This window comes from Aquarana catesbeiana, linkage group LG06, assembly GCF_042186555.1.
Source record: "Aquarana catesbeiana isolate 2022-GZ linkage group LG06, ASM4218655v1, whole genome shotgun sequence".
NCBI classification, from domain to species: domain Eukaryota; kingdom Metazoa; phylum Chordata; class Amphibia; order Anura; family Ranidae; genus Aquarana; species Aquarana catesbeiana.
Window position 1 is genome coordinate 83573519 of NC_133329.1, and position 26370 is coordinate 83599888.

At 42.5% G+C, this 26370-nt stretch overlaps 1 protein-coding gene across 1 annotated transcript in view; it reads left to right on the plus strand.

The window, feature by feature from the left end:
• Positions 1-3833: 3833 nt before the first annotated feature.
• Positions 3834-26370, plus strand: part of LOC141148688 (NXPE family member 2-like) — a 35397-nt gene continuing 12860 nt past the window's right edge. Inside the window, exons 1-2 of the mRNA XM_073636330.1 lie at positions 3834-3928; positions 8002-8717. Of these exons, the coding sequence (XP_073492431.1) occupies positions 3845-3928; positions 8002-8717 (800 nt within the window). The 5' untranslated portion in view covers positions 3834-3844. The remainder of the gene's footprint in view (positions 3929-8001; positions 8718-26370) is intronic.

Consider the following 26370-nt stretch of genomic DNA (forward strand, 5'->3'; position numbering starts at 1 on the left):
ACTTCAACTTTTTAAAGGAAAGGGAATGCTGCCTTCTTTTTACTCTTTTACTTTTTTTCTCTGGTCTACAGGTAATAAGTCCTACAGATGTCTACTAAGTTGGTGGGTGATTCAAACCATTGCAATCCACTAAAACTGGGCTATGAATTTTAGATAGGACTGGCCTTTAAGTGACCATCTCTGGACATTTATGGGTATATTTAGCAACAGAACTAAAGTGGGAGAGGTGTAGAAGGGGCAAGGGGTGTTCCAAAACTCAATATAAGTTAAAGGGTTTGTAAAGGCAGAATGTTTTTTTTATCCTAATGCATTCTATGCATTCAGATAAAAAGCCTTCTATGTGCAGCAGCCCCCTAACACTTACCTGAGGTCCCTCTCTGCCCAGCGATGTCCACGAGTACCTCGGAGAGGGGTGAGAGGCCAAGTCGGGGCTCCATGTCTAAATGGACACAGGGATCTGTGACTCGGCTCGGGTGCCCTCAAAGCAACCTGCTTGGTGTGGGGGCACTGAACAGGAGGGAGGGGCCAGGAGAGCAGAAAAGGGACCCGAGAAGTGGAGGCTCTGGGCTGCTCTGTGCAACTCCACTGCAACAGAGCAGGTAAGTGTGACATGTTTGTTATTTTTATGGAAAAAAAATACGAGACTTTAGTATCACTTTAAAGCAACAAGAAGCAATCTCAAGTGCAGACGCTCCTTTGGCAGTTTGTGCTGTGTAGAGTGTTATAGTAGTAATGCGTATAGGAGCCTGTTACCACTGGTATTGAATTCATTCTTCTCCTCAGTTTTCACGAGTGAATCGGGGAGCTTCAGTAACCAAAACTGCAGTGTTTATCCTCATGACACAACACAGGAAGCACCTCCATGGTTAACAGAGGACAGAATTAAAATTAGACTTGAGAAACTTAACATTAATAAATCACCGGGACCAGATGGCTTGCATCCGAGGGTACTTAGGGAACTCAGTCATGTGATTGCCAGACTGTTGTTCCTAATTTTTACAGAGAGTCTACTGACTGGAATGGTACCAGCTGATTGGAAAAAAGCCAATGTAGCACCAATATTTAAAAAGGGCCCAAAATACATCCCTGGGAATTACAGACCAGTTAGCCTAACATCAATAGTATGTAAACTCTTGGAGGGCATGATAAGGGGCTACTGTATATACAAGATTTTAGTAAGGAGAACGGTATCATTAATGGTAATCAGCATGGATTCAGGAAGAATCGTTCTTGCCAAACCAATCTACTAACCTTCTATGAGGAGGTGAGTTGCCATCTAGATAAAGGAAGGCCCGTAGACGTGGTGTATCTGGATTTTGCAAAAGCATTTGACACAGTTCCCCATAAACGTTTACTGTACAAAATAAGGTCCGTTGGCATGGACCATAGGGTGAGTACATGGATTGAAAACTGGTTACAAGGGCGAGTTCAGAGGGTGGTGATAAATGGGGAGTACTTGGAATGGTCAGGGGTGGGTAGTGGGGTCCCCCAGGGTTCTGTGCTGGGACCAATCCTATTTAATTTGTTCATAAACGACCTGGAGGATGGGATAAACAGTTCAATCTCTGTATTTGCAGACGATACTAAGCTAAGCAGGGCAATAACTTCTCCGCAGGATGTGGAAACCTTGCAAAAAGATCTGAACAAATTAATGGGGTGGGTGACTACATGGCAGATGAGGTTCAATGTAGAAAAATGTAAAATAATGCATTTGGGTGGCAAAAATATGAATGCAATCTATACACTGGGGGGAGAACCTCTGGGGGAATCTCGGATGGAAAAGGACCTGGGGGTCCTAGTAGATGATAGGCTCAGCAATGGCATGCAATGCCAAGCTGCTGCTAACAAAGCAAACAGAATATTGGCATGCATTAAAAAGGGGATCAACTCCAGAGATAAAACGATAATTCTCCCACTCTACAAGACTCTGGTCCGGCCGCACCTAGAGTATGTTGTCCAGTTCTGGGCACCAGTCCTCAGGAAGGATGTACTGGAAATGGAGCGAGTACAAAGAAGGGCAACAAAGCTAATAAAGGGTCTGGAGGATCTTAGTTATGAGGAAAGGTTGCGAGCACTGAACTTATTCTCTCTGGAGAAGAGACGCTTGAGAGGGGATATGATTTCAATATACAAATACCGTACTGGTGACCCTACAATAGAAATAAAACTTTTTCGCAAAAGAGAGTTTAACAAGACTCGTGGCCACTGATTAAAATTAGAAGAAAAGAGGTTTAACCTTAAACTACGTAGAGGGTTCTTTACTGTAAGAGCGGCAAGGATGTGGAATTCCCTTCCACAGGCGGTGGTCTCAGCGGGGAGCATCGATAGTTTCAAGAAACTATTAGATAAGCACCTAAATGAACGCAACATACAGGGATATACAATGTAATGCCGCGTACACACAAGCGGACTTTACGGCAGACTTTGCCCAGGATTTCGTCGGACAATTCGATCGTGTGTGGGCTCCAGCGGACTTTGTTTTCTCAAAAGTTGGACGGACTTAGATTTGAAACATGTTTCAAATCTATCCAACGGACTCGAGTCCGGTCGAAAAGTCCGCTCGTCTGTATGCTAGTTCGACGGACAAAAAGCCACGCTAGGGCAGCTATTGGCTACTGGCTATGAACTTCCTTATTTTAGTCCGGTCGTACGTCATCATGTACGAATTTGACGGACTTTGGTTGATTGTGTGTAGGCAAGTCTGTTCATTCGGAAAGTCCGTCGTAAAGTCCGTCGAAAAGTCCGCTGGGCAAAGTCTGCCGTAAAGTCCGCTCGTGTGTACGCGGCATTATACTGACACATAATCACACATAGGTTGGACTTGATGGACTTGTGTCTTTTTTCAACCTCGCCTACTATGTAACTGACTTTGGGCTTGTGTTGATGGCACCAGTTTGAGATTTTCTGAGATCATTCATGTGCTTTTGACCTGCAGTTGACCCCCTACTAATCTGCATTTTAGAGGAATTCTGTTGCTAAGGACTAAGTTGGTTTGTTCATATCTCAAATATGTCCCTGCCATTCCCCTTTCCTTTCCTGTCCTCCCCTTTCTTCTAATTTTTTCTCTTCTCTCCTCCTCCCCTCCCCTTCTCCTCTCCTCTCCCCTCCCTTTTCCTCTCCTCTCCTCTTTTTCTCATTTCTTCTCCTCTCCTCTTCTTCTCATTTTTTCTCCTCTCCTTCTCATTTCTTCTCTTTTCTCCTCCCCCACTCTCCTCTCCCATCCTTTCAAATCTCGTCCCCTTCCCTCCCCGTTCCTGCTTCTCCTCTTCTCCTCCTCTCCTCTCTTCTCATCCCCTCTCAACTTTTCCCCTTTCCTCATTTTTTCTCCTCTTTTCTCCTCCCCTACTCTCCTCTGCCATCCTTTCAAATCTAAAAAAATTCCCTGCCTTTCCTTTTTTTCCTGTTCTACCCTACCTTCTCATTTTTTCTCATTTCTCCTCCTCTTTGCCTTCTCCTCCCCCCCTCCCTTCCCCTCCCCTTTCCTCTAATTTCTTCTCCTCTCCTCATGTATTCTCCTCTACTTCTCATTTCTTTTCTTTTCTCCTCTCCTTCTCATTTCTTCTACTCTCCTTCTCACTACTTCTGTTTTCTCCTCCCCTACTCTCCTGTCCCATCCTTTCAAATCTCATCCCCTTCCGTGCCCTTTCCTCTCCTGCCCTCCCCTTCCTTCTCATTTCTTCTCCTTTTTTCCCCTCCCCCTACTCTCCTCTCCTATCCTCTTTCTTCTTCTCCCCTTCCTCACTTTTCTCTTTTTCCTTCCTCCCCCTCCCTTCTTCTGCCTTTTCCCTTCTTTGTCCATAAATAACCTTCCTTCTCTTCTCTTGGTAGACTTTTGAAGACACCAATGGCCATAAACAGATGGCATCTTGCAGTTCTACTAATCACAGTATTTCTTGTGAGCTATGGATGGCACAGGACCCAATTTCAGGTGAACTTTCTTGTATATGGATGATTATAATGCAGGAACCTTTCATGTGTGCCAATTTGGAGATTTCTTCTCACCTTTTTTTTTTTTAGCGACAACAGTCAGTGGTAGGATTTGACCTCACTTTCTCTCCCAAAAACTGTTAGGAGATGAGGACAAATCAATCCCAATGGGCCAAGTACAGCAATAAAAATCGAATTACTCTTGAAAGAAATTATTATTAGTCTAATATGTATCTAATATGGAAATAACAGAGGCTGGGAATAAACAGTTTTTTTTTTTTTTCAATCAGCGGGTTAAACAAAAAGAACCTGACAGATTCCCTCATCCACACAAGTGAGTCGGATGCAGGAATCTCCTTCACTGAGCTATTGTATTCTGACAGCAGGACTCCTCCCCCTCTGTTAGCATACACAGATCAGCCCTGCAGCCATTGGCTTCATGCACTGATCGAATGCTGGTTTTCCAGCAGGACCATTTAACAGAACAGAGAGTTATACAAACACATTGAAATTTGTACGATTCATCAGGATACATGTACACCCTGCTTAAGTACCTGTTTAAATTGGCACTTCTCCCCAAGAAAATGTTGGTATGTGAAAGTAAAGCACCCCATAACCCCAAATAAGAGGTCATTGAAAGGCAAATAGGCCCAGATTATGTCCCTGATCCTCACTCATTGTAATAGTAGGTCTCATTAGGCAATAGTATGGTTCAGGAGGCAAAGGGGGGTGCAACCAAAAAAAAAAAAAAGATCACCATTCGCAAATGTCTGCATATTTCATTAGTATAAGTTTCCTTTCATGTTTAATCCTTCTCATTTGCTTCTACATAGGCTTTTACATATGACATAAAACCTAAACAAACAGTAGTAAAATAGTGACAGGTGTTCTTGCCCTTCCCTGCTGTATCTAAAACAAGAAAAAACAATGATCTGAAGTTTCACTTTAATTATCCACAATTGTCTTCACAAGCTTTGTGATCACAGGCTAATTTCAGGAGTTGGAGGGGGATTGACTACCCTTTATTTTCTCCTGTCTTCTCCACATTTGTCCCCTTTTGGAATTTGAACTACTTTTGACTCTAACAAGCCAGAAGGAGTAATCACTAGGGCAGCACCAATACCATCTACTTACCCAAGTTGTCAATATAAAAGTCCACGGAGAAGGTGTAGATAGACATCAAGGCTCCATGCACACTGGAGCTCATAAACGGCCATTCTGAACGTTGGATTGCTAGCAGGAAAACGCTGCTTTAAAAAACAAGATTTTATCAGCGTTTTGCATTGCCGTCAATGCACGTTTAGCGGTGCTAGCTTTTAACTGCGTTTCTCTACCTCTATTCAAAATCAATGGTTCCCTATGGGAGCCCATTGATTTAAATAGAAGTCGCACTGCAAGTCGGATCATCATGATCCGACTTGCAGTGTGACTTGTGTGCTGAGGATGAAGGGGAACCCTCGGCAAAATGAAAAAAAAATTGGTGTGGGGTTCCCCCTCAGACAATACCAGGCCCTTCCGTCTGGTATGGATTTTAAGGGGAACCCCCTTCACCGAAAAAACAGCCTGGGGGCCCCCCAAAATCCATACCAAACCCTTATCCGAGCGCGCAGCCCGGCGTTGCGCCCCCAATCCCAAAGCACCTTGTCCCCGTGTTGATGAGGACAAGGGCCTCTTCCTGACAACCCTGGCCGTTGGTTGTCAGGGTCTGCGGGTGGGAGGCATATCGGAATCTGGGAGCCCCCTTTAATAAGGGGCCCCCAGATCCAGGCCCCCCACCCTATGTGAATGAGTATGGGGTACATCGTACCCCTACCCATTCACCTGGGGAAAAAAGTGTCAAAAATAAAACACACTACACAGGTTTTTAAATGTAGTTTATTAGTCAGCTCTGGGGGTCTCTTCTGACGTTGGGGGTCTTTTCTTTCTTCTCCGAGCTCTCCAGGCTCTTCTCACGGTCTCCAGTTCTTCTGCCGCTCTCCGGTTCTTCTGTCGGGCTCCTCCACTATCTTCTGCTCTTTTGCTGCTCTTTTGCTAACAGTGGCCCGGTCTTCTTCGTCGCCTTCTTCCCTCCGGTCTTCTTCCGATGTTGACACGACGCTCTCTCCCGCTGTAATGCTGGATGAGCAGTGCGCAACGACTTATATTGGCATGGGGCAGGGTCACCGGGTGATGTCACCCGGTGACCCCGCCCCATGCCAATATAAGTCGTTGCGCACTGATCACCCAGCATTACAGCGGTAGAGAGCGTCGTGTCAACATCAGAAGAAGACGACGGAGAAGACCGGGCCACCACTAGCAAAAGAGCGGCAAAAGAGCAGAAGATAGCGGAGGAGCCCGGCAGATGAACCGGAGAGCGCGGAGAAGAAAGAAGAGACCCCCGAAGTCGGAAGAGACCCCAGGAGCTGACTAATAAACTACTTTAAAAACCTGTGTAGTGTTTTTTATTTTTGACACTTTTTTCCCCAGGTGAATGGGTAGGGGTACGATGTACCCCATACTCATTCACAAAGGGTGGGGGGCCGGGATTTGGGGGCCCCCTTATTAAAGGGGCTCTCAGATTCCGATAAGCCTCCCGCCCGCAGACCCTGACAACCAACGGCCAGGGTTGTTGGGAAGAGGCCCTTGTCCTCATCAACATGGGGACAAGGTGCTTTGGGGTGGGGGGGGGCGCAGTGCCCTCCAGCCCCAAAGCACCTACCCCCATGTTGAGGGCATGCGGCCTGGTACAGTTCAGGAGAGGGGGGGTGCTCGCTCGTCCCCACCCCTTTTCCTGACCGGCCAGGCTGCGTGCTTGGATAAGGGTTTATGGGTTTTGGGGGGCCCCCACGCCATTTTTTCGGTGAAGGGGGTTCCCCTTAAAATCCATACCAGACGGTATACCGAAGGGCCTGGTATTGTCTGAGGGGGGAACCCCACGCCAATTTTTTTTAAATTTTGGCGAGGGTTCTCCTTCATCCTCAGCACACAAGTCACACCGCAAGTCGGATCATGATGATCCGACCTGCAGTGCGACTTCTATTCAAATCAATGGGCTCCCATAGGGAACCATTGATTTTGAATAGAGGCAGAGAAATGCTGAACGAGGCTTAACGCTTATTTTACAGCGTTAACCCTCGTTTAACACCTTTTACCGGTGTCTGGCGTTTCCAGTACTGCTCTTGAACGCCTCTTGAATTTCTGGCGTTCAGAAAACAGCCCATAAACTCCACTGCTCATTAAAGCTAAAAAACGTCCATGTGTGCATGGACACATAGGCTAACATAGAGTGGAGTTTATGGGCTTTTAAAAAAAATGCCCAAACTCCAATAAACTGCAGTTTATCAGCTCCAGTGTGCATGGAACCTAAGGGAGATTTTCTTAAAACTGGGGCACATGGAATCTGGTGGTCCTGTGCATGCTTTCATCAGTATACAGCTTCCTCCAGTCTGGAACTAGGAACCATGTGTTATAGCTGAATATTGCACCCACGGACTAGAAAACACTAGCTTAGGTGCAAACTGGAACTTTCTTCATTGTAACAATCACACAGAATATATATACAGTATGTGGCACTACCCCCGTGAGGGCTGCTCAAAGATTCTGTACCCCACTGGTTGCCTTGACCTTGCAAGTCCTCCGACACCTCTGACAGTCTGGGTTCTGACATTTCTGTTATAAACAAAGAATTTAAAGGCCCACACACATGCAAATTAAACCAGGTAGATTTGTTTACTGACCAATTAATGGTAGTGAATTCAGTATAAAAGAGTTTGTAACATGCAATAGATAAGACACAGTCAGTAAGCTTGGTGGCAAAGCAGACTAATGCCCCGTACACACGGTCGGACATTGTTCAGACATTCCGACAACAAAATCCATGGATTTTTTCCTACGGATGTTGGCTCAAACTTGTCTTGCATACACACGGTCACACAAAGTTGTCGGAAAATCCGATCGTTCTAAACGCGGTGACGTAAAACACAAACTTTGCATTAATAAATCATGTTTCTGTAGCTACAGTAAGCTCTTTTTTTATATATTTCAATGAACTTTTTTTGCTAAAGTAATTAGTATCATTTGACTAATGCATTTCAGGATTCTCTAAAAGAGCTTCTCCAAAGTTGCCGTAGGCCAGAAGAAAAGGATGAAACCCCACCTCTCACAACAAGAACGGAACTCCAAGTTAACATAGATAACCTGTTTGAGAAAATACAAAGACTTATCCCTGAAGCCCCATTCACATATTTCAACAGAACCACCAGTGGGAAAAATAGTAAGGCCTCCATAGTAAACCCCAAGCAACAATACTGTGTGGGAGAAGACTTGGTGATACAGCTTGATATGTACGATTATTTAGGTAACAGGAAGACCTACGGTGGAGACTTCATAAGACCAAGGTTATTCTCTAAAGATCTTGGAGCAGCTGTCTCTGGCAGGGTAGAAGATTTCAACAATGGTTCTTATCATATCCATTTTCCATTGTATTGGGAGGGAAAATCCAAAGTCTCCATTTTGCTGTTCCACCCTAGTGAAGGGGTTGCCGCTCTTTGGAGATCCAGGCACAGCAGTCTGGGCGTTATTGGATACTTTGGAAAGTTTGAAAAATTTGGCAAGGAAGCTACAACTCCATGTGGCTTTAAGCTTGAAGAGAAAGAGGACGAGGAGATTTGTGAGTACGCAGATCCAGTCTATGAAGAGGCCTTCTACTGCTACAAAGTGCCCAACTTCACCTGTGAAAGCCTGAATGAAATGAGAAATTTCTATCCATCCACTTTATATCTTACTGCTGGAGAAAAAGAAATGTTTCAGAGGTATAATGTTTTCCCAGCAGTGCAGTCAAAATCTGTTGTAAGAATAGGTAATTTCCCCTGCATCAGGTTCATGATTGAAGGTTGTCAAATGTTCCTCAAACTTCACAAGTGGTAAGAATATCACTAAATTGATGTCCAGACAAAACGTTTTCTTTTTAGTCAAAAAAGAAGCATGGCCAAAGTTCTGATTGCTCAGTTCTCAGGCTTAGAGCCAACAGGTGATAGCTTGCAGCATCAACTTGCTGCAGATAGGTAAGTATGTATGTTTATTATTTGATATTCCCACACTTCTTCCTTAATTTAAAACTACCCATTGAAGGCAAAGTAAAAGAGTCTTTTGAAAGAACAACCCCCAACCTACTGATATTTACCTTTCCACACATACTGTAAGTAAGCTCCATAGAGGCTAGTGGGGGTGTTTAAACAGGGTTAGTGATTTCTGAATGAGTTTTTTAACAAATTTCGACAAATTTGTTAATTCGGAAACATCTGGATTAACCACTTGCCGACCGCCGCACGACTATATACGTCGACAGAGCGGCACGGGCAGGCAAAAGGACTTACAGGTACGTCCTTGCCTGCCCGCGGGTGGGGGGTCCGATCGGACCCCCCCCCCGGTGCCTGCGGCGGTCGGCAAATCTCCCCCGGCGATCGGTGGTGAGGGGGAGGCCATCCATTCGTGGCCCCCCCCTCGCGATCGCTCCCAGCCAATGGGATCATTTCCCTGCCTCTGTATTGTACACAGAGGCAGAGGAAATGATGTCATCTCTCCTCGGCTCGGTATTTTCCGTTCCGGGCCGAGGAGAGAAGACTGCAATGTGAGTGCACAACACACTACACACACAGTAGAACATGCCAGGCACACAAAATACCCCGATCCCCCCCCCGATCGTCCCCGATCCCCCCCCCAATCACCCCCCCGTCACAAACTGACACCAAGCAGGTTTTTTTTTTTTTTTTTTCTGATTACTGTATTGGTGTCAGTTTGTGACAGTTACAGTGTTAGGGCAGTGAGTGTTAGGCCCCCTTTAGGTCTAGGATACCCCCCTAACCCCCCCTAATAAATTTTTAACCCCTTGATCACCCCCCCGTCACCAGTGTCGCTAAGCGATCATTTTTCTGATCGCTGTATTAGTGTCGCTGGTGACGCTAGTTAGTGAGGTAAATATTTAGGTTCGCCGTCAGCGTTTTATAGCGACAGGGACCCCCATATACTACCGAATAAATGTTTTAACCCCTTGATTGCCCCCTAGTTAACCCTTTCACCACTGATCACTGTATAACCGTTACGGGTGACGCTGGTTAGTTTGTTTATTTTTTATAGTGTCAGGGCACCCGCCGTTTATTACCGAATAAAGATTTAGCCCCCTAATCGCCCGGCGGTGATATGCGTCGCCCCAGGCAGCGTCAGATTAGCGCCAGTACTGCTAACACCCACGCATGCAGCATACGCCTCCCTTAGTGGTATAGTATCTGAACGGATCGATATCTGATCCGATCAGATCTATACTAGCGTCCCCAGCAGTTTAGGGTTCCCAAAAACACAGTGTTAGCGGGATCAGCCCAGATACCTGCTAGCACCTGCGTTTTGCCCCTCCGCCCGGCTCGGCCCAGCCCACCCAAGTGCAGTATCGATCGATCACGGTCACTTACAAAACACTAAACGCATAACTGCAGCGTTCGCAGAGTCAGGCCTGATCCCTGCGATCGCTAACAGTTTTTTTGGTAGCGTTTTGGTGAAATGGCAAGCACCAGCCCCAGGCAGCGTCAGGTTAGTGCCAGTAGCGCTAACACCCACGCACCGTACACCTCCCTTAGTGGTATAGTATCTGAACGCATCAATATCTGATCCGATCAGATCTATACTAGTGTCCCCAGCAGTTTAGGATTCCCAAAAACGCAGTGTTAGCGGGATCAGCCCAGATACCTGCTAGCACCTGCGTTTTGCCCCTCCGCCCGGCCCAGCCCAGCCCACCCAAGTGCAGTATCGATCGATCACTGTCACTTACAAAACACTAAACGCATAACTGCAGCGTTCGCAGAGTCAGGCCTGATCCCTGCGATCGCTAACAGTTTTTTTGGTAGCGTTTTGGTGAACTGGCAAGCACCAGCCCCAGGCAGCGTCAGGTTAGTGCCAGTAGCGCTAACACCCACGCACGCACCGTACACCTCCCTTAGTGGTATAGTATCTGAACTGATCAATATCTGATCTGATCCGATCAGATCTATACTGGCATCCCCAGCAGTTTAGGGTTCCCAAAAACGCAATGTTAGTGGGATCAGCCCAGATACCTGCTAGCACCTGCGTTTTGCCCCTCCGCCCGGCCCAGCCCAGCCCACCCAAGTGCAGTATCGATCGATCACTGTCACTTACAAAACACTAAACGCATAACTGCAGCGTTCGCAGAGTCAGGCCTGATCCCTGCGATCGTTAACAGTTTTTTTGGTAGCGTTTTGGTGAACTGGCAAGCGCCAGCGGCCTAGTACACCCCGGTCGTAGTCAAACCAGCACTGCAGTAACACTTGGTGACGTGGCGAGTCCCATAAGTGCAGTTCAAGCTGGTGAGGTGGCAAGCACAAATAGTGTCCCGCTGCCACCAAGAAGACAAACACAGGCCCGTCGTGCCCATAATGCCCTTCCTGCTGCATTCGCCAATCCTAATTGGGAACCCACCACTTCTGCAGCGCCCGTACTTCCCCCATTCACATCCCCAAACAAATGCAGTCGGCTGCATGAGAGGCATTTTCTTTATGTCCTCCCGAGTACCCCTACCCAACGAACCCCCCCAAAAAAGATGTTGTGTCTGCAGCAAGCGCGGATATAGGCGTGACACCCGCTATTATTGTCCCTCCTGTCCTGACAATCCTGGTCTTTGCATTGGTGAATGTTTTGAACGCTACCATTCACTAGCTGAGTATTAGCGTAGGGTACAGCATTGCACAGACTAGGACACACTTTCACAGGGTCTCCCAAGATGCCATCGCATTTTGAGAGACCCGAACTTGGAACCGGTTACAGTTATAAAAGTTACAGTTACAAAAAAAGTGTAAAAAAAAAAAACACAAACAAAAATATAAAATAAAAAATAATAGTTGTCGTTTTATTGTTCTCTCTCTATTCTCTCTCTCTCTATTCTCTCTATTGTTCTGCTCTTTTTTACTGTATTCTATTCTGCAATGTTTTATTGTTATTATGTTTTATCATGTTTGCTTTTCAGGTATGCAATTTTTTATACTTTACCGTTTACTGTGCTTTATTGTTAACCATTTTTTTGTCTTCAGGTACAGCATTCACGACTTTGAGTGGTTATACCAGAATGATGCTTGCAGGTTTAGGTATCATCTTGGTATCATTCTTTTCAGCCAGCGGTCGGCTTTCATGTAAAAGCAATCCTAGCGGCTAATTAGCCTCTAGACTGCTTTTACAAGCAGTGGGAGAGAATGCCCCCCCCCCATCGTCTTCCGTGTTTTTCTCTGGCTCTCCTGTCTCAACAGGGAACCTGAGAATGCAGCCGGTGATTCAGCCAGCTGACCATAGAGCTGATCAGAGACCAGAGTGGCTCCAAACATCTCTATGGCCTAAGAAACCGGAAGCTACGAGCATTTTATGACTTAGATTTCGCCGGATGTAAATAGCGCCATTGGGAAATTGGGGAAGCATTTTATCACACCGATCTTGGTGTGGTCAGATGCTTTGAGGGCAGAGGAGAAATCTAGGGTCTAATAGACCCCAATTTTTTCAAAAAAGAGTACCTGTCACTACCTATTGCTATCATAGGGGATATTTACATTCCCTGAGATAACAGTAAAAATGATTAAAAAAAAAAAAAAATGAAAGGAACAGTTTTAAAATAAGATAAAAAAGCAAAAAAAATAAAGAAAAAAAAAAAAAAAAAAAAAAAAGCACCCCTGTCCCCCCTGCTCTCGCGCTAAGGCGAACGCAAGCGTCGGTCTAGCGTCATATGTAAACAGCAATTGCACCATGCATGTGAGGTATCACCGCGACGGTCGGATCGAGGGCAGTAATTTTAGCAGTAGATCTCCTCTGTAAATCTAAAGTGGTAACCTGTAAAGGCTTTTAAAGGCTTTTAAAAATGTATTTATTTTGTTGCCACTGCACGTTTGTGCGCAATTGTAAAGCATGTCATGTTTGGTATCCATGTACTCGGCCTAAGATCATCTTTTTTATTTCATCAAACATTTGGGCAATATAGTGTGTTTTAGTGCATTAAAATGTAAAAAAGTGTGTTTTTTCCCCAAAAAATGCGTTTGAAAAATCGCTGCGCAAATACTGTGTGAAAAAAAAAAATTAAACACCCACCATTTTAATCTGTAGGGCATTTGCTTTAAAAAAATATATAATGTGTGGGGGTTCAAAGTAATTTTCTTGCAAAAAAAAATAATTTTTTCATGTAATCAAAAAGTGTCAGAAAGGGCTTTGTCTTCAAGTGGTTAGAAGAGTGGGTGATGTGTGACATAAGCTTCTAAATGTTGTGCATAAAATGCCAGGACAGTTCAAACCCCCCCCAAATGACCCCATTTTGGAAAGTAGACACCCCAAGCTATTTGCTGAGAGGCATGTCGAGTCCATGGAATATTTTATATTGTGACACAAGTTGCGGGAAAGAGACAAATTTTTTTTTTTTTTGCACAAAGTTGACACTAAATTATATATTGCTCAAACATGCCATGGGAATATGTGAAATTACACCCCAAAATACATTCTGTTGCTTCTCCTGAGTACGGGGATACCACATGTGTGAGACTTTTTGGGAGCCTAGCCGCGTATGGGACCCCGAAAACCAAGCACCGCCTTCAGGCTTTCTAAGGGCGTAAATTTTTGATTTCACTCTTCACTGCCTATCACAGTCTCGGAGGCCATGGAATGCCCAGGTGGCACAAACCCCCCCCCCAAATGACCCCATTTTGGAAAATAGACACCCAAAGCTATTTGCTGAGCGGTATAGTGAGTATTTTGCAGACCTCACTTTTTGTCACAAAGTTTTGAAAATTAAAAAAAGAAAAAAAAAATTTTTTTTTTTGTCTTTCTTCATTTTCAAAAACAAATGAGAGCTGCAAAATACTCACCATGCCTCTCAGCAAATAGCTTGGGGTGTCTACTTTCCAAAATGGGGTCATTTGGGGGGGGGGTTTGTGCCACCTGGGCATTCCATGACCTCCGAAACTGTGATAGGCAGTGAAGAGTGAAATCAAAAATGTACACCCTTAGAAATCCTGAAGGCGGTGATTGGTTTTCGGGGTCCCGTACGCGGCTAGGCTCCTAAAAAGTCCCACACATGTGGTATCCCCGTACTCAAGAGAAGCAGCAGAATGTATTTTGGGGTGCAATTCCACATATGCCCATGACCTGTGTGAGCAATATATCATTTAGTGACAACTTTGTGCAAAAAAAAAAAATAAATAAATAAATTGTCACTTTCCCGCAACTTGTGTCAAAATATAAAATATTCCATGGACTCAACATGCCTCTGAGCAAATAGCTTGGGGTGTCTACTTTCCAAAATGGGGTCATTTGGGGGGGGTTTGTGCCATCTGGGCATTTTATGGCCTTCAAAACTGTGATAGGTAGTGAGGAGTAAAATCAAAAATGTACGCCCTTAGAAATCCTGAAGGCAGTGATTGGTTTTCCCCGTATGCGGCTAGGCTCCCAAAAAGTCCCACACATGTGGTATCCCCATACTCAGGAGAAGCAGCTAAATGTATTTTGGGGTGCAATTCCACATATGCCCATGGCCTGTGTGAGCAATATATCATTTAGTGACAACTTTTTGTAATTTTTTTTTTTTTTGTCATTATTCAATCACTTGGGACAAAAAAAATGAATATTCAATGGGCTCAACATGCCTCTCAGCAATTTCCTTGGGGTGTCTACTTTCCAAAATGGGGTCATTTGTGGGGGTTTTGTACTGCCCTGCCATTTTAGCACCTCAAGAAACGACATAGGCAGTCATAAATTAAAGGCTGTGTAAATTCCAGAAAATGTACCCTAGATTGTAGACGCTATAACTTTTGCGCAAACCAATAAATATATACTTATTGACATTTTTTTTACCAAAGACATGTGGCCAAATACATTTTGGCCTAAATGTATGACTAAAATTGAGTTTATTGGATTTTTTTTAGAACAAAAAGTAGAAAATATAATTTTTTTTCAAAATTTTCGGTCTTTTTCCGTGTATAGCGCAAAAAATAAAAACGGCAGAGGTGATCAAATACCATCAAAAGAAAGCTCTATTTGTGGGAAGAAAAGGATGCAAATTTCGTTTGGTTACAGCATTGCATGACCGCGCAATTAGCAGTTAAAGCGACGCAGTGCCAAATTGTAAAAAGTGCTCTGGTCAGGAAGGGGGTAAATCCTTCCGGGGCTGAAGTGGTTAATGAAAACCTATTTAACTAATTTTTTAGAAAATTTAAAATTCAAATATTCAAAAATACGTAAATTCATAAATATTTCTAAATTCGGAAATTCGAAAATTCGTCATTTCGATAATTCGAAAATCCAAAAATCTAAAATAGTAACTAACTATTAAATTTAAGGTATTGGAATTTCCTTTCAAATTTGGCTGTTAGTGAACGTAACAAACACGAATTTATCCAAAGTTATGAATTATCCAAAATAACAAATGCCGTATCTAAACGCATGTAATTTAACGCATTAATAATAAATAACAATAATAATTTTTATCATTATTATTTATTATTAATTTGATATTTCAGATAATTCATAACTTCGGATAAATTCGTATTTGTTACATTCACTAACAGCCAAATTTGAAAGGAAATTCCAATACCTATAATTTAATAGTTATTAGTTAGTTAGTTATTATTTAGAATTTTCCGATTTTGTTCTTTTGAATTTTCGGATTTTTTTTCTTATTTATGAACTTTTGATTTTCCGAATTTTCGAATTTTTGAAATTACGAATTTACGAATTTTCGAAATTACGAATTTACGAATTGGGATCATAATGAATGACCCGAAAAAAAAAAAAAAATGTGATTGGCCGTTCAGCACTGCAGAAGGGGTCAAATATTGGTCTATACCAGGGAGTATGGAGAAGGTAAGTATCAGCAAGTAGGTTTATTCTGTCACGTTGTCTTCACTGGACAAAGTGATAAAGTCCTTTTCTGCCTACAGCTTTAAATCATGCATCAGGTTTTTGTTGCTGTGTGTATCCCTGTTGGAGTGATATCCCATCACTTCTTATCCAGGTGGCACACCAAAATTAATCCAGGGCCCTCATATTACTGAATTCTAAGGATGAGCTGAACACCCCTCGGTTCGGTTTGCACCAGAACATGCGAACAGGCAAACAATTTGGACGAAAACGCGAACACCGTTAAAGTCTATGGGACACGAACATGAAAAATCAAAAGTGCTAATTTTAAAGGCTTATATGCAAGTTATTTTCATAAAAAGTGTTTGGGGACCCGGGTCCTGCCCGAGGGGACATGTATCAATGCAAAAAAAGTTTTAAAAACTGAAGTTTTTTCGGGAGCAGTGATTTTAATAATGCCTAAAGTGAAACAATAAAAATGAAATATTACTTTAAATATCATGCCTGGGGGGTGTCTATAGTATGCCTGTAAAGTGGAGAAGTTTTCCCATTTTTAGAACAGTACCGCAGCAAAATTACATTTCTAAAGGAAAAAAAGTCATTTAAAACTGATTGCGGCTGTAATGAATTGTCGGGTCTCGGCAATATAGATAAAACTCATTGAAAAAAGCGGCATGGGTTCCTCCCCCCCAGTCCATTACCAGGCCCTTTGGGTCTGGTATCAATATTAAGGAGAACCCCGAACCCAAAATTAAAAAAAAATGCATGGGGGTCCCCCAAAATCCATACCAGGCCCTTCATGTCTGGTATGGATATTAAGGGGAACCCTGTGCCAAGTTAAAAAAAATGATGTAGGGTCCCCCCCAAAATCCATACCAGACCCTTACTCGAGCATGCAACCTGGCAGGCCGCAGGAAAAGAGGGGGGATGAGAGAGCACCCCCCTCCTGAACCGTACCAGGCCACATGCCCTCAACATGGGGAGGATGTTTTGGGGTCCCCCCAAAACATCTTGTCCCCATGTTGATGGGGACAAGGGCCTCATCCCCACAACCCTTGCCTGCTGGTTGTGGGGGTCTGCGGGCGGGGAGCTTACCAGAATCTGGAAGCCCCCTTTAACAAGAGGACCCCCAGATCCTGGCCTCCCTATGTGAATTGGTAACAGGTACATTGTACCCCTACCATTTCACAAAACAAGTGTCAAAAATAGTAAAAAAGACAGGACATAATTTGGGACAAGTCCTTTAATAAATGATAAAAAAATAAAAATGTCCCGTGATGTAAATCCATCTCACACCGATGAAGAGCTGAAAAACCCCCCCACAACAGCTCCACCTCCATGGGAGGCTCCCGCTGAGTGACGCTTCTTCTCGGTGACAGCTGTTATATAGCTGAGGGTGCCCGTCTACGTCACCGAGTGGCCCCGCCCTCAGCTATATAACAGCTGTCACTGAGAAGAAGCGTCACTCGGCAGTAGCCTCCCATTGAGGCAGAGCTGTAGCTGTCTTTTCTTCCTTCTTCGGCTCGTCGGCGGCGTGAGATGGATTTACACCTCAGGACATTTTTATTTTTCTATTTTTTAATAAAGGACTTGTCCCAAAGTTTCTCCTGTTATTTTTACTCTTTTTTGACACTTTTTTTGTGAAATGGTAGGGGTACAATGTACCCGTTATCAATTCACATGGTGGGGGAGCTGGGATCTGGGGTTCCCCTTGTCTAAAGGGGGCTTCCAGATTCCGATAAGCCCCCCGCCCGCAGACCCCCACAACCACCAGGCAAGGGTTGTGGGGATGAGGCTCTTGTCCCCATCAACATGGGGACAAGGTGCTTGTGACTCCAAAGTATCACCCCCATGTTGAGGACATCGGGCCTGGTATGGTTCGGGAGGGGGGGCGCTCTCTCGTCCCCCCTCTTTTCCTGTGGCCTGCCAGGTTGCGTGCTTGAGAAGGGTCTGGTATAGATTTTGGGGGGACCCTACGCCATTTTTTTTATTTTGGCGCAGGGTTCCCCTTAATATTCATACCAGACCCAAAGGGTCTGGTAATGGGGGGAACCCATGCTGTTTTTTTCAATGAGTTTTATCTATATTGCAGAGACCCGACAGTTCATTGCAGCTGCGATCAGTTTTAAATGACTTTTTTCCTTTAAAAATATCATTTTTCTGTGGTACTGTTCTAAACACAGGAAAACTATGCCACTGTACAGGCATACTATAGACACCCCCCCCCCCCCCCGGCACAATATTTAAAGGAATATTTCATTGTTATTGTTTCACTTTAAGCATTATTAATATCACTGCTCCCGAAAAAATGGCCGTTTTTAAAACTTTTTTTTGCATTGATACATGTCCCCTGGGGCAGGACCTGGGTCCCCAAACACTTTTATGGCAATAACTTGCATATAAGTCTTTAGAATGAGCACTTTTGGTTTTTTATGTTCATGTTCCATAGACTTTAACGGTGTTCCGTGGCTTTCGAATTTGCCGCAAACACTGCATAATGTTCGCTGTTCGGCGAACAGGCAAACACCCGATGGTCGAGCCGAACTTTTGTTCGACTCGAACATCGGGCTCATCCTTACTGAATTCTTTGTAAATGTAAAGGAGATTGTGCAGTTTGTACAATCTGATTGTAGCATGTAACATGTATGATCATCTTTAGAAGAATGTAAATGTTTGTGTAAAGCACACAATAGAATCCCTATAATATACTTGATGCTCATTTTGGCTAATATATCTAATCTAATATATAAAGAAATACCGTCACTTACATGCTTATTTAATAAGGGCAAAAGCTATATTACAGTAAATAGCCCTAACCTAACCCTGAAGCAACCAATAATAATTTATATTTCTTTTGAAATCTGCTGTCAGCTTTTTGGACATCTCATTCCAAACCCATGGCCATTTCCATAGAGAGATCAGCCAACATTAGTAGCAGGAGAGCAGTCAGCATGGTCAGTATACTCTTAAGCCTAGTACACAGGATCAGAAAATCCTATGAAAAATACCGCTTTCAAAGCGATCGTACAATAATCTTATCATTAGTACGCGGCATCAGTGCTGCCTATCAGTGCCCGTTAGTGCAGCCTCATCAGTGCACATCAGTGAAGGAGAAAAATTACCTGTTTGCAAAATTTTGTAACAAACTATGATTTTTTTTTTTCCAAAATATTCAGTATTTTTTCATTTATTTAGCAAAAAATAAAGAACCCAGTGGTAATTAAATACCACAAAAATAAAGCTCTATTTGTGTGAAAAAAAATTATAAAAATGTTATATGTGTACAGTGTTGCATGGCCAAGCAATTTTCATTCAGGGGAGGGCAGGAAGTGCCTAGTAGGCAAGTGGTAATCAGTACAGCTTTCGTCATATAACATCCTCCCGTGATCCGGTTATCGGCATTCCTTTCCTCACACTGACAGCGCAAAGAGAGGAGAGCCAATAACCAGCTTGTGTGAATGGGACATCTACATTGATAATCAGGGACCTAATTATCAGTGTCCTGATTATCAGTACAGTCCCAGCAGTGCCTATCAGTGCTGCCTTTCAGTGCCCACCAGTGCTGCCAATCAGTGCCCATCGGTGCCTCCTCATCAGTGTCACCTATCAGTGCCCATCAGTGCCACCTACCAGTGCTCATCAGTGCCGCCTATCAGTGGCTATCAGTATCAGTATCGCCCATCAGTGCCGCCTATCACTGCAGCCTCATCAGTGCCGCCTTATCAATGCCCATCAGTGCAGCCTATTAGTATCTATCAGTGCAGCCTCATCAGTGCTGCCTCATAAATGCCCATAAGTGCAGCCCTCTTAGTGCCCATCAGTGGCCATCAGTGCAGCATCATAGGCACACATCAGTGAAGGAGAAAAATTACCTATTTGCAAAATTTTGTAACAAACATTGATTTTTTTTTTTCAAAATTTTCAGTCTTTTAGCAAAAAATAAAGAACCCAGTGGTGATTAAATAGTACCGAAATAAAGCTCTATTTGTGTGAAAAAAATGATAAAAATGTTATATAGGTACAGTGTTACATGACTGAACAATTGTCATTCAGGGCAGAGCAGGAAGTGCCCAGTAGGCAAGTGGTTAATCAGTACAGCTTTCCTAAAAAAAAAAAAAAATAAAACTAATCCAATACATGTTACATCACTTCCCAAATTTTTATTCTGCGTATGAGAATTTTCGTAACTTTAGTAACCTCTTCATTTTCAGAGCCTAGCATGCTAAAAAAAAAACCTGTGGGTGTGTATGTGACACGGCGCAAAAAAAAACTTATGATTTGAAAAAACTTAAAAAACATATGGTTGCTGCAGTCAAAAAACAAATTCATCCAAAAGGTTAAAATTAAATATATACGTATCTAGTGTTGACTGCGCTACCCCCAATACTAACACCAAATACCACACTTTTCCTAAATGAGTCATATATGTGATATAAACAAAGCAAATCCGCTATTATATAATAACACCACTAAAAAACCATTACATAAAGTCCATATAAAATGAATGTGCAAATAGAGACGTGGATCACAGCGTGGTCTTCCCACTTTACATGTGCTGTTTTCAGTGCTCCTAGTTCCTCATCCGTGATTATTGTGACTTATTTACCACTCCAGTAACAACACCACTGCCACATGGATTGGCCACTCACCAGATAATGGTATAAATATGCCTTTGGTTCATTAAGGGATAACCATTCCACTTTACTGCTTGTTTATGCTGGCCCCACATGCAATTATGAGCAAATAAATCTGTCCTCATAAAAAACAACAAACAGTGATCATAGCGCAATAAGTTAACACTGTTTATTTAAAACCATACAAAAAAAAGACTGTAAACTCACATGTTTTTGGTGCCCATGGGCCGGCACCAAGCTTATCCAGCAGTTTGGATGGGTAAAAAGATGTCGCTGCAGTATCTCCTCCGCCGATGTGCGGTGCAAGCCTCGTTCCCACTTGTCAGATTTATAAAATACTTTGTCTAAGGTGCTTGTCAGATTATTTGCTCTGTACATTTTTTTTGTGAATGAGTAAAAAGGGTGCTATGTACCCTTTACTTGATTATGTAGAGGTGAGGCGGATAATTGTGGGCTCCCTTATCTTAAAGAGGTTTCCAGAGTCTAATAAGTCCCCCCAGCTATCCTCCACATCCACAGGGCCAGGGATGTGGGAATGGGACACTTGTCCTCATCCACATTGGAACATAACATCTGTGTCCATTAGGTGTTTTGCTTCATCTTGTGATGGATAAAAAATATGGAGCTTAATAGACCCATCTTAAGTCTGTGGGCAGGTGGATGTAAACTAACATGCATCTGTTCTCGTCTGTATTCGCAGATCCATCATGTTTAGGTCCAAAAAAAAAGAAAAACGTGCAAATCTGTTCCTTTTTTTCCCCCCAGTCTCGGTAGTAATCAGAAGTAAACGGACGCACATCCTTTTATATCTGCCTGCCCATAGACTAACATTAGCTTCCATCAGATCCGCCTGAAAAACTGACAGGTGGATCTGATCAGAATGACCATGTGAAAGGGGCTTAAGTAAAGATCTTAATTGGGTTTCAAATTCTATTTAAAAAAATAAAGAATAAGTTGGTGAAAATTAGCAATGTCAGCTTCAGTAGTTTTACCATAAATGCTTCCTGTGAAAGCTCTTAAGACTTGCGGTTTGAAATTGGATCCATTTGGTCCTGGTAAAGTTAATATAATACCATATAAGGAAAACAACATCTATAAGTAATATGAGATTGTTGATCCATGGAATATCTGATCATCTTAGAGGAGTGGTCTCCAAACTGTGGCCCGGGGGCCAGATGCGGCCCTATGCTTGCTTATATCTGGCCCTTGGGTACTACTTCATCCACAATATCTCCCAATGACATCAATAATGGTGCCCAATGATAGGGCACAATTCCTCCTACTGACACCAACAATGGTACCCTATGACACTAATGATGGGGCACTATTCCTCAAAGTCCAGACCTAAATCCAATTGAAAATCTGTGGCAAGACTTGAAAATTGCTGTTCACAGACACTCTCCATCGAATCTGGCAGAGCTTGAGCTATTTTGCAAAGAAGAATGGGCAAAAATGTCACTCTCTAGATGTGCAAAGCTGGTAGAGACATCCTCAAAAAGACTTACAGCTGTAATTGCAGTGAAAGGTGGTTCTACAAAGTATTGACTCAGGGGGGATGAATACAAATGCACGCCACACATTTCACATGTATAGGTAAGTAACTCCCGCGCTGTCAGAAAAATAAATAATAAAGGGCTAAAATACACTGCAGCAAGCAACTGATAGACTGATCCTAGGCAGAAAACAATGCGAATATGTACATGAGGGCGTTAGGCTGTGTGTAATGTGCAAATATGTGCCAAAGGGCGGCTAAAAAATATATAAATAAATTACCATGTGATAATTAACAAAGCTAACTACAACCAAATCAACCAAATGTTTGATACAGATAAACCTGTATAACCGTAGAGACATATAGCAAACAAATAAGTGAAACAATATGATAAAGTCCAGTGTGCACAACTAAATGTGCAGGTAAAGGAGCAGAAGGATTGGGACTTTATAGGTGCAAAATAAATTGTCAAAAATATCAATTATAGTATTAAAAAAATTATTTTATTTTGAGAAGCAAAATAAGAATTGGTTCATTAAAAGAAGGGGGGATACAACAGATGGCTAGTATAATTGGTTACAGTTTCAACAACACAGCAGTATATGATGAACTTTCCAACATGTTTCACCCATATGTCGGGCTTCCTCAGGGGATGCTGTCCGTTTGCAATGTACACTGCCTTCTATCAAAGAACACAAACAATTGAGCATATTAGATTGATTCAAAAAACCATACAAACATTTACATCTAATATTACTGTTATGCATATGCCTCTCCTCTGTCAGGGTACCACTGCTTACCTATATCTCCTAAAAGGAGGACCAAAAACTGCTGGGATGGCTAGATGTGTAGCTGCATCAGAAGAACCATGCGTTGCAGGTGACCATAGATGACAAACAAGGACCAACTGAAAAGGGGGAAAAAACATTTGATGTCCCTTATATCTGAAGGAATGATGGAGTATCCTTGCTGACATCAAAGGACAGAAAGCTAAAATATGGTCAACTTACAGAAATAGGTTCTGCAGCTTGCTAATTCATCATATCACATATAGAGATACAACAGTTAGTAATACCTAATTGCTAATTCATCATATCACATTAAGGGCAACAACAATTTTTGTATATAAGATATTTATTCGCCTAGATGTGATGTTAATTATGTTTGATTACTATAAGCCAAAGGAGGGAGGATAATTCCAGGGAAAATGGTTACATAAGTTATCTTGTTTTTGTTTATTATGCTAATTGTTGTTCCCTTTTTCCCCTCTTGAAATATTTTGTAATATTTCTGTCCTCTTTATTAAAAATATGTTTTGTAAATGCATCTGCGTCTCCATGTTTATGGCTATGCTCTGTTCCCTAATATCCATCCTTCTCCTATGATTTACATCAACTTGATCGCTCTGTCACTATGGGGTGTTTTTGCTCGTTTGATTTTCCTAGCGCAATTTGGGTGACCGTACGGATGCCCAGGGTGTTCCTGCTAACTTGGTTGCGCACCCAATCCACTGTGCGGCTTGTCTGTGCTTCGCCGCTTACTCTGTAATCTCTACATGTCTTGTGACAGGTGAGATTTCCCCTTTTATCCACCAGAGGGAGCTCTCTTTCCATGATTCCGACCGAGTCTTAGGACCCAGCGGGAATGGACGAGCTAGTTGTAATGATGAGGTTCGCGCATGCGCGGCACAGTCATTGCGTTCGCATCCGGTTTTTATACCGGATGGATGGTATATAAAGTTGCTGTATGCAGCATTGAGACGCTGCCTGGAACCAAGGGACACAAGCACATTGTTATCTCCTATTCAGGTAATCTTTAGCTAGCCTAAACTTTGAAAACAGCTCCTTCTTTTTTACCCTTATAATGGCGATCGTGATTTCATGTTTTTGAAGATTATTATCTTTTCTTGCCGGCATTGCACTGCAAGTTATAATTATTGTTCTAATTGCATTTACCAGATAGCTTTAGAGTGACTAGAGTAATTCGAGGTGTGTGGCCCTTGGCATCAAGCCAGCTGCAGAACCTATTTCTGTAAGTTGACCCTATTTTAGCTTTCTGTCCTGATGTCAGGAAGGATACTCCATCATTCCTTCAGATATTAAGGGGCATCCAATGTTTTTTCCCTTTTCAGTTGGTCCTTGTTTGCCATCTATGGTCACCTGCAATGCATGGTTCTTCTGATGCAGCTAAACATTTAGCCATCCCGGCAGTTTTTGGTCCTCTTTTTAGGAGATATAGGTAAGCAGTGGTACCCTGACAGAGGAGATGCATATGTATAACACTAATATTAGATGTAAATGTTTGTATGATTTTTTGAATCAATCTAATATGCTCAATTGTTTGTGTTCTTTGATAGAAGGCAGTGTACATTGCAAACGGACAGCATCCTCTGAGGAAGCCCGACATATGGGCGAAACATGTTGGGAGGTTCATCATATACTGCTGTGCTGTTAAAACTGTAACCAATTATACTAGCCATCTATTGTATCTCCCCTCTTCTTTTAATGAACCAATTCTTATTTTGCTCCTCAAAATAAAATATATATATTTTAATACTATAATTGATATTTTTGACAATTTATTTTGCACCTATTAAGTCCCAATCCTTCTGCTCCTTTACTATCAAATTCTGGGATGTGGTGCTAAAAATTAATTGGTGTTTTCGTGTTCATAAAAACCATTTCAACTAAATGTGCAGTGAAAAAACAAAATCCAAAAAACAATGATGATCTAGTGATAAATTGTGATCAAAGAAGATGTTTCAAAAGAAAATATTTGTATTTCGCTATAACAGTCTAAACAATATTCCACCCAGATAATGAATCCTTCCACCGTGAACAGCAAAACAACCGATGCCTAGCCAATTTGTTAAAAGTGGCACCTCTGTGTGTACAAGCCTCTCACCTTACTGCCGTCAGGTTTACAGCATAAATAGGTTCACAGATGGTAATCTTCAAAGTTCCCTTTGGTCAAATTGACTGAACTTTTTCAATCGTAGTCTCAGTATATGGGGTTTAGATATAAAAGAGAAAACAGCCCATAGCATGATTCCATATAGGAGGGTTGGTTATAACAAACATAATAAATTAACTCACTTATTATATGTAAAAACTGGCAACAATCCACGAGTGCCGAGGTCGTATGCTTCTGCCCAATCCTTAGTGATGTTGTTTGATATTCCACTCCCTCCACTAGTAACCTCGATGTAAGGGGGGTTTAGGCACAGAAAAGAAAAATGCCCATAGTGTAATCCCGTTGGGAAATTTTTATGTAGCAAGCAGAGTAAATAAAGACATTTTTAAAAGCAGCAAACAGCGGCAACCCACGAGCGCTGAGCTCGTATACTACAGTCAGTTCCTGGTAAAACCTATTACCCCAATCTTGACACGTATCACATTTTTAAAAGCCGCAAACAGCGGCAACCCACGAGCGCTGAGCTCGTATACTACAGTCAGTTCCTGGTAAAACCTATTACTCCAATCCCGACGCGTATCGTCACATCACATGACTTCATCAGGGATGACAATAGGCAATATTTTCTGTCTTTAAATAGTATATCAAATTGAATGGCTGGCGGCCATTTTCACGAAGCACGCCATTGAAATAAGTAGCGTCGGCCATTTTGCCTTGGTCTCCCATAGGATAACATTACGGCAGCCATTTTCCATTGGTTTCTGCATGTATTAACATAGTAGTTATGGAGACACAACTAACAGTACTGCAGATGCGCACCACCAAGTAATTGGCAAAGAGTCCGCTGTGGTCCAGACAAATAAGTATACAGACCAAATACTTAAAAAAACAAATAAATACTGCAAAATCACACCACACAAAGATGGTAATTAACAGAGAGTCTGCTGTGATCTGGACGCATTAATAGTAAAACTAGATGATTAAAAAACAGATCATTAAAAAACGAATGTTTAAAAAACCAAATGATTAAAAAATCACGGACATAAGGATAAAAGAGATTATAATGTCCTAAAAAGGGATGTTCAACAAGGCTGTTAATGACAGCCCGCTGCAATGATGTGGATGGAACACTTAATAAAATACATTACAATACAATAAAAATGTTTAAATAAAAAAGAGATAACGGAGGGAAAAACATTACAGGAGCCATAATGATACAAGGAGCGATATGGAATGCATACACATAAAAATAGAGCTAAAATACATATATGAGATTGGATATTTTGACGAGATGAACCATTCCTATTGCATGAACCAGGGAAGTAGGAGAAAACAGAATAAGGATAAATGGTGCAAAAATGAATATGCCATACTAGAAGAAGAGAAGGGGGTGTGGATAAGCAACTAAAAGTCACTGATAAAACAGTTTAAATCAAATTCAATATTAAGTCCATTAGGTGTGAAAGTGTCCACCTGGAAGATGCATTTAGATGCGAGCTGGCTGAGGGTTATCTCCTTGTGACCCCCTTGCCAAGA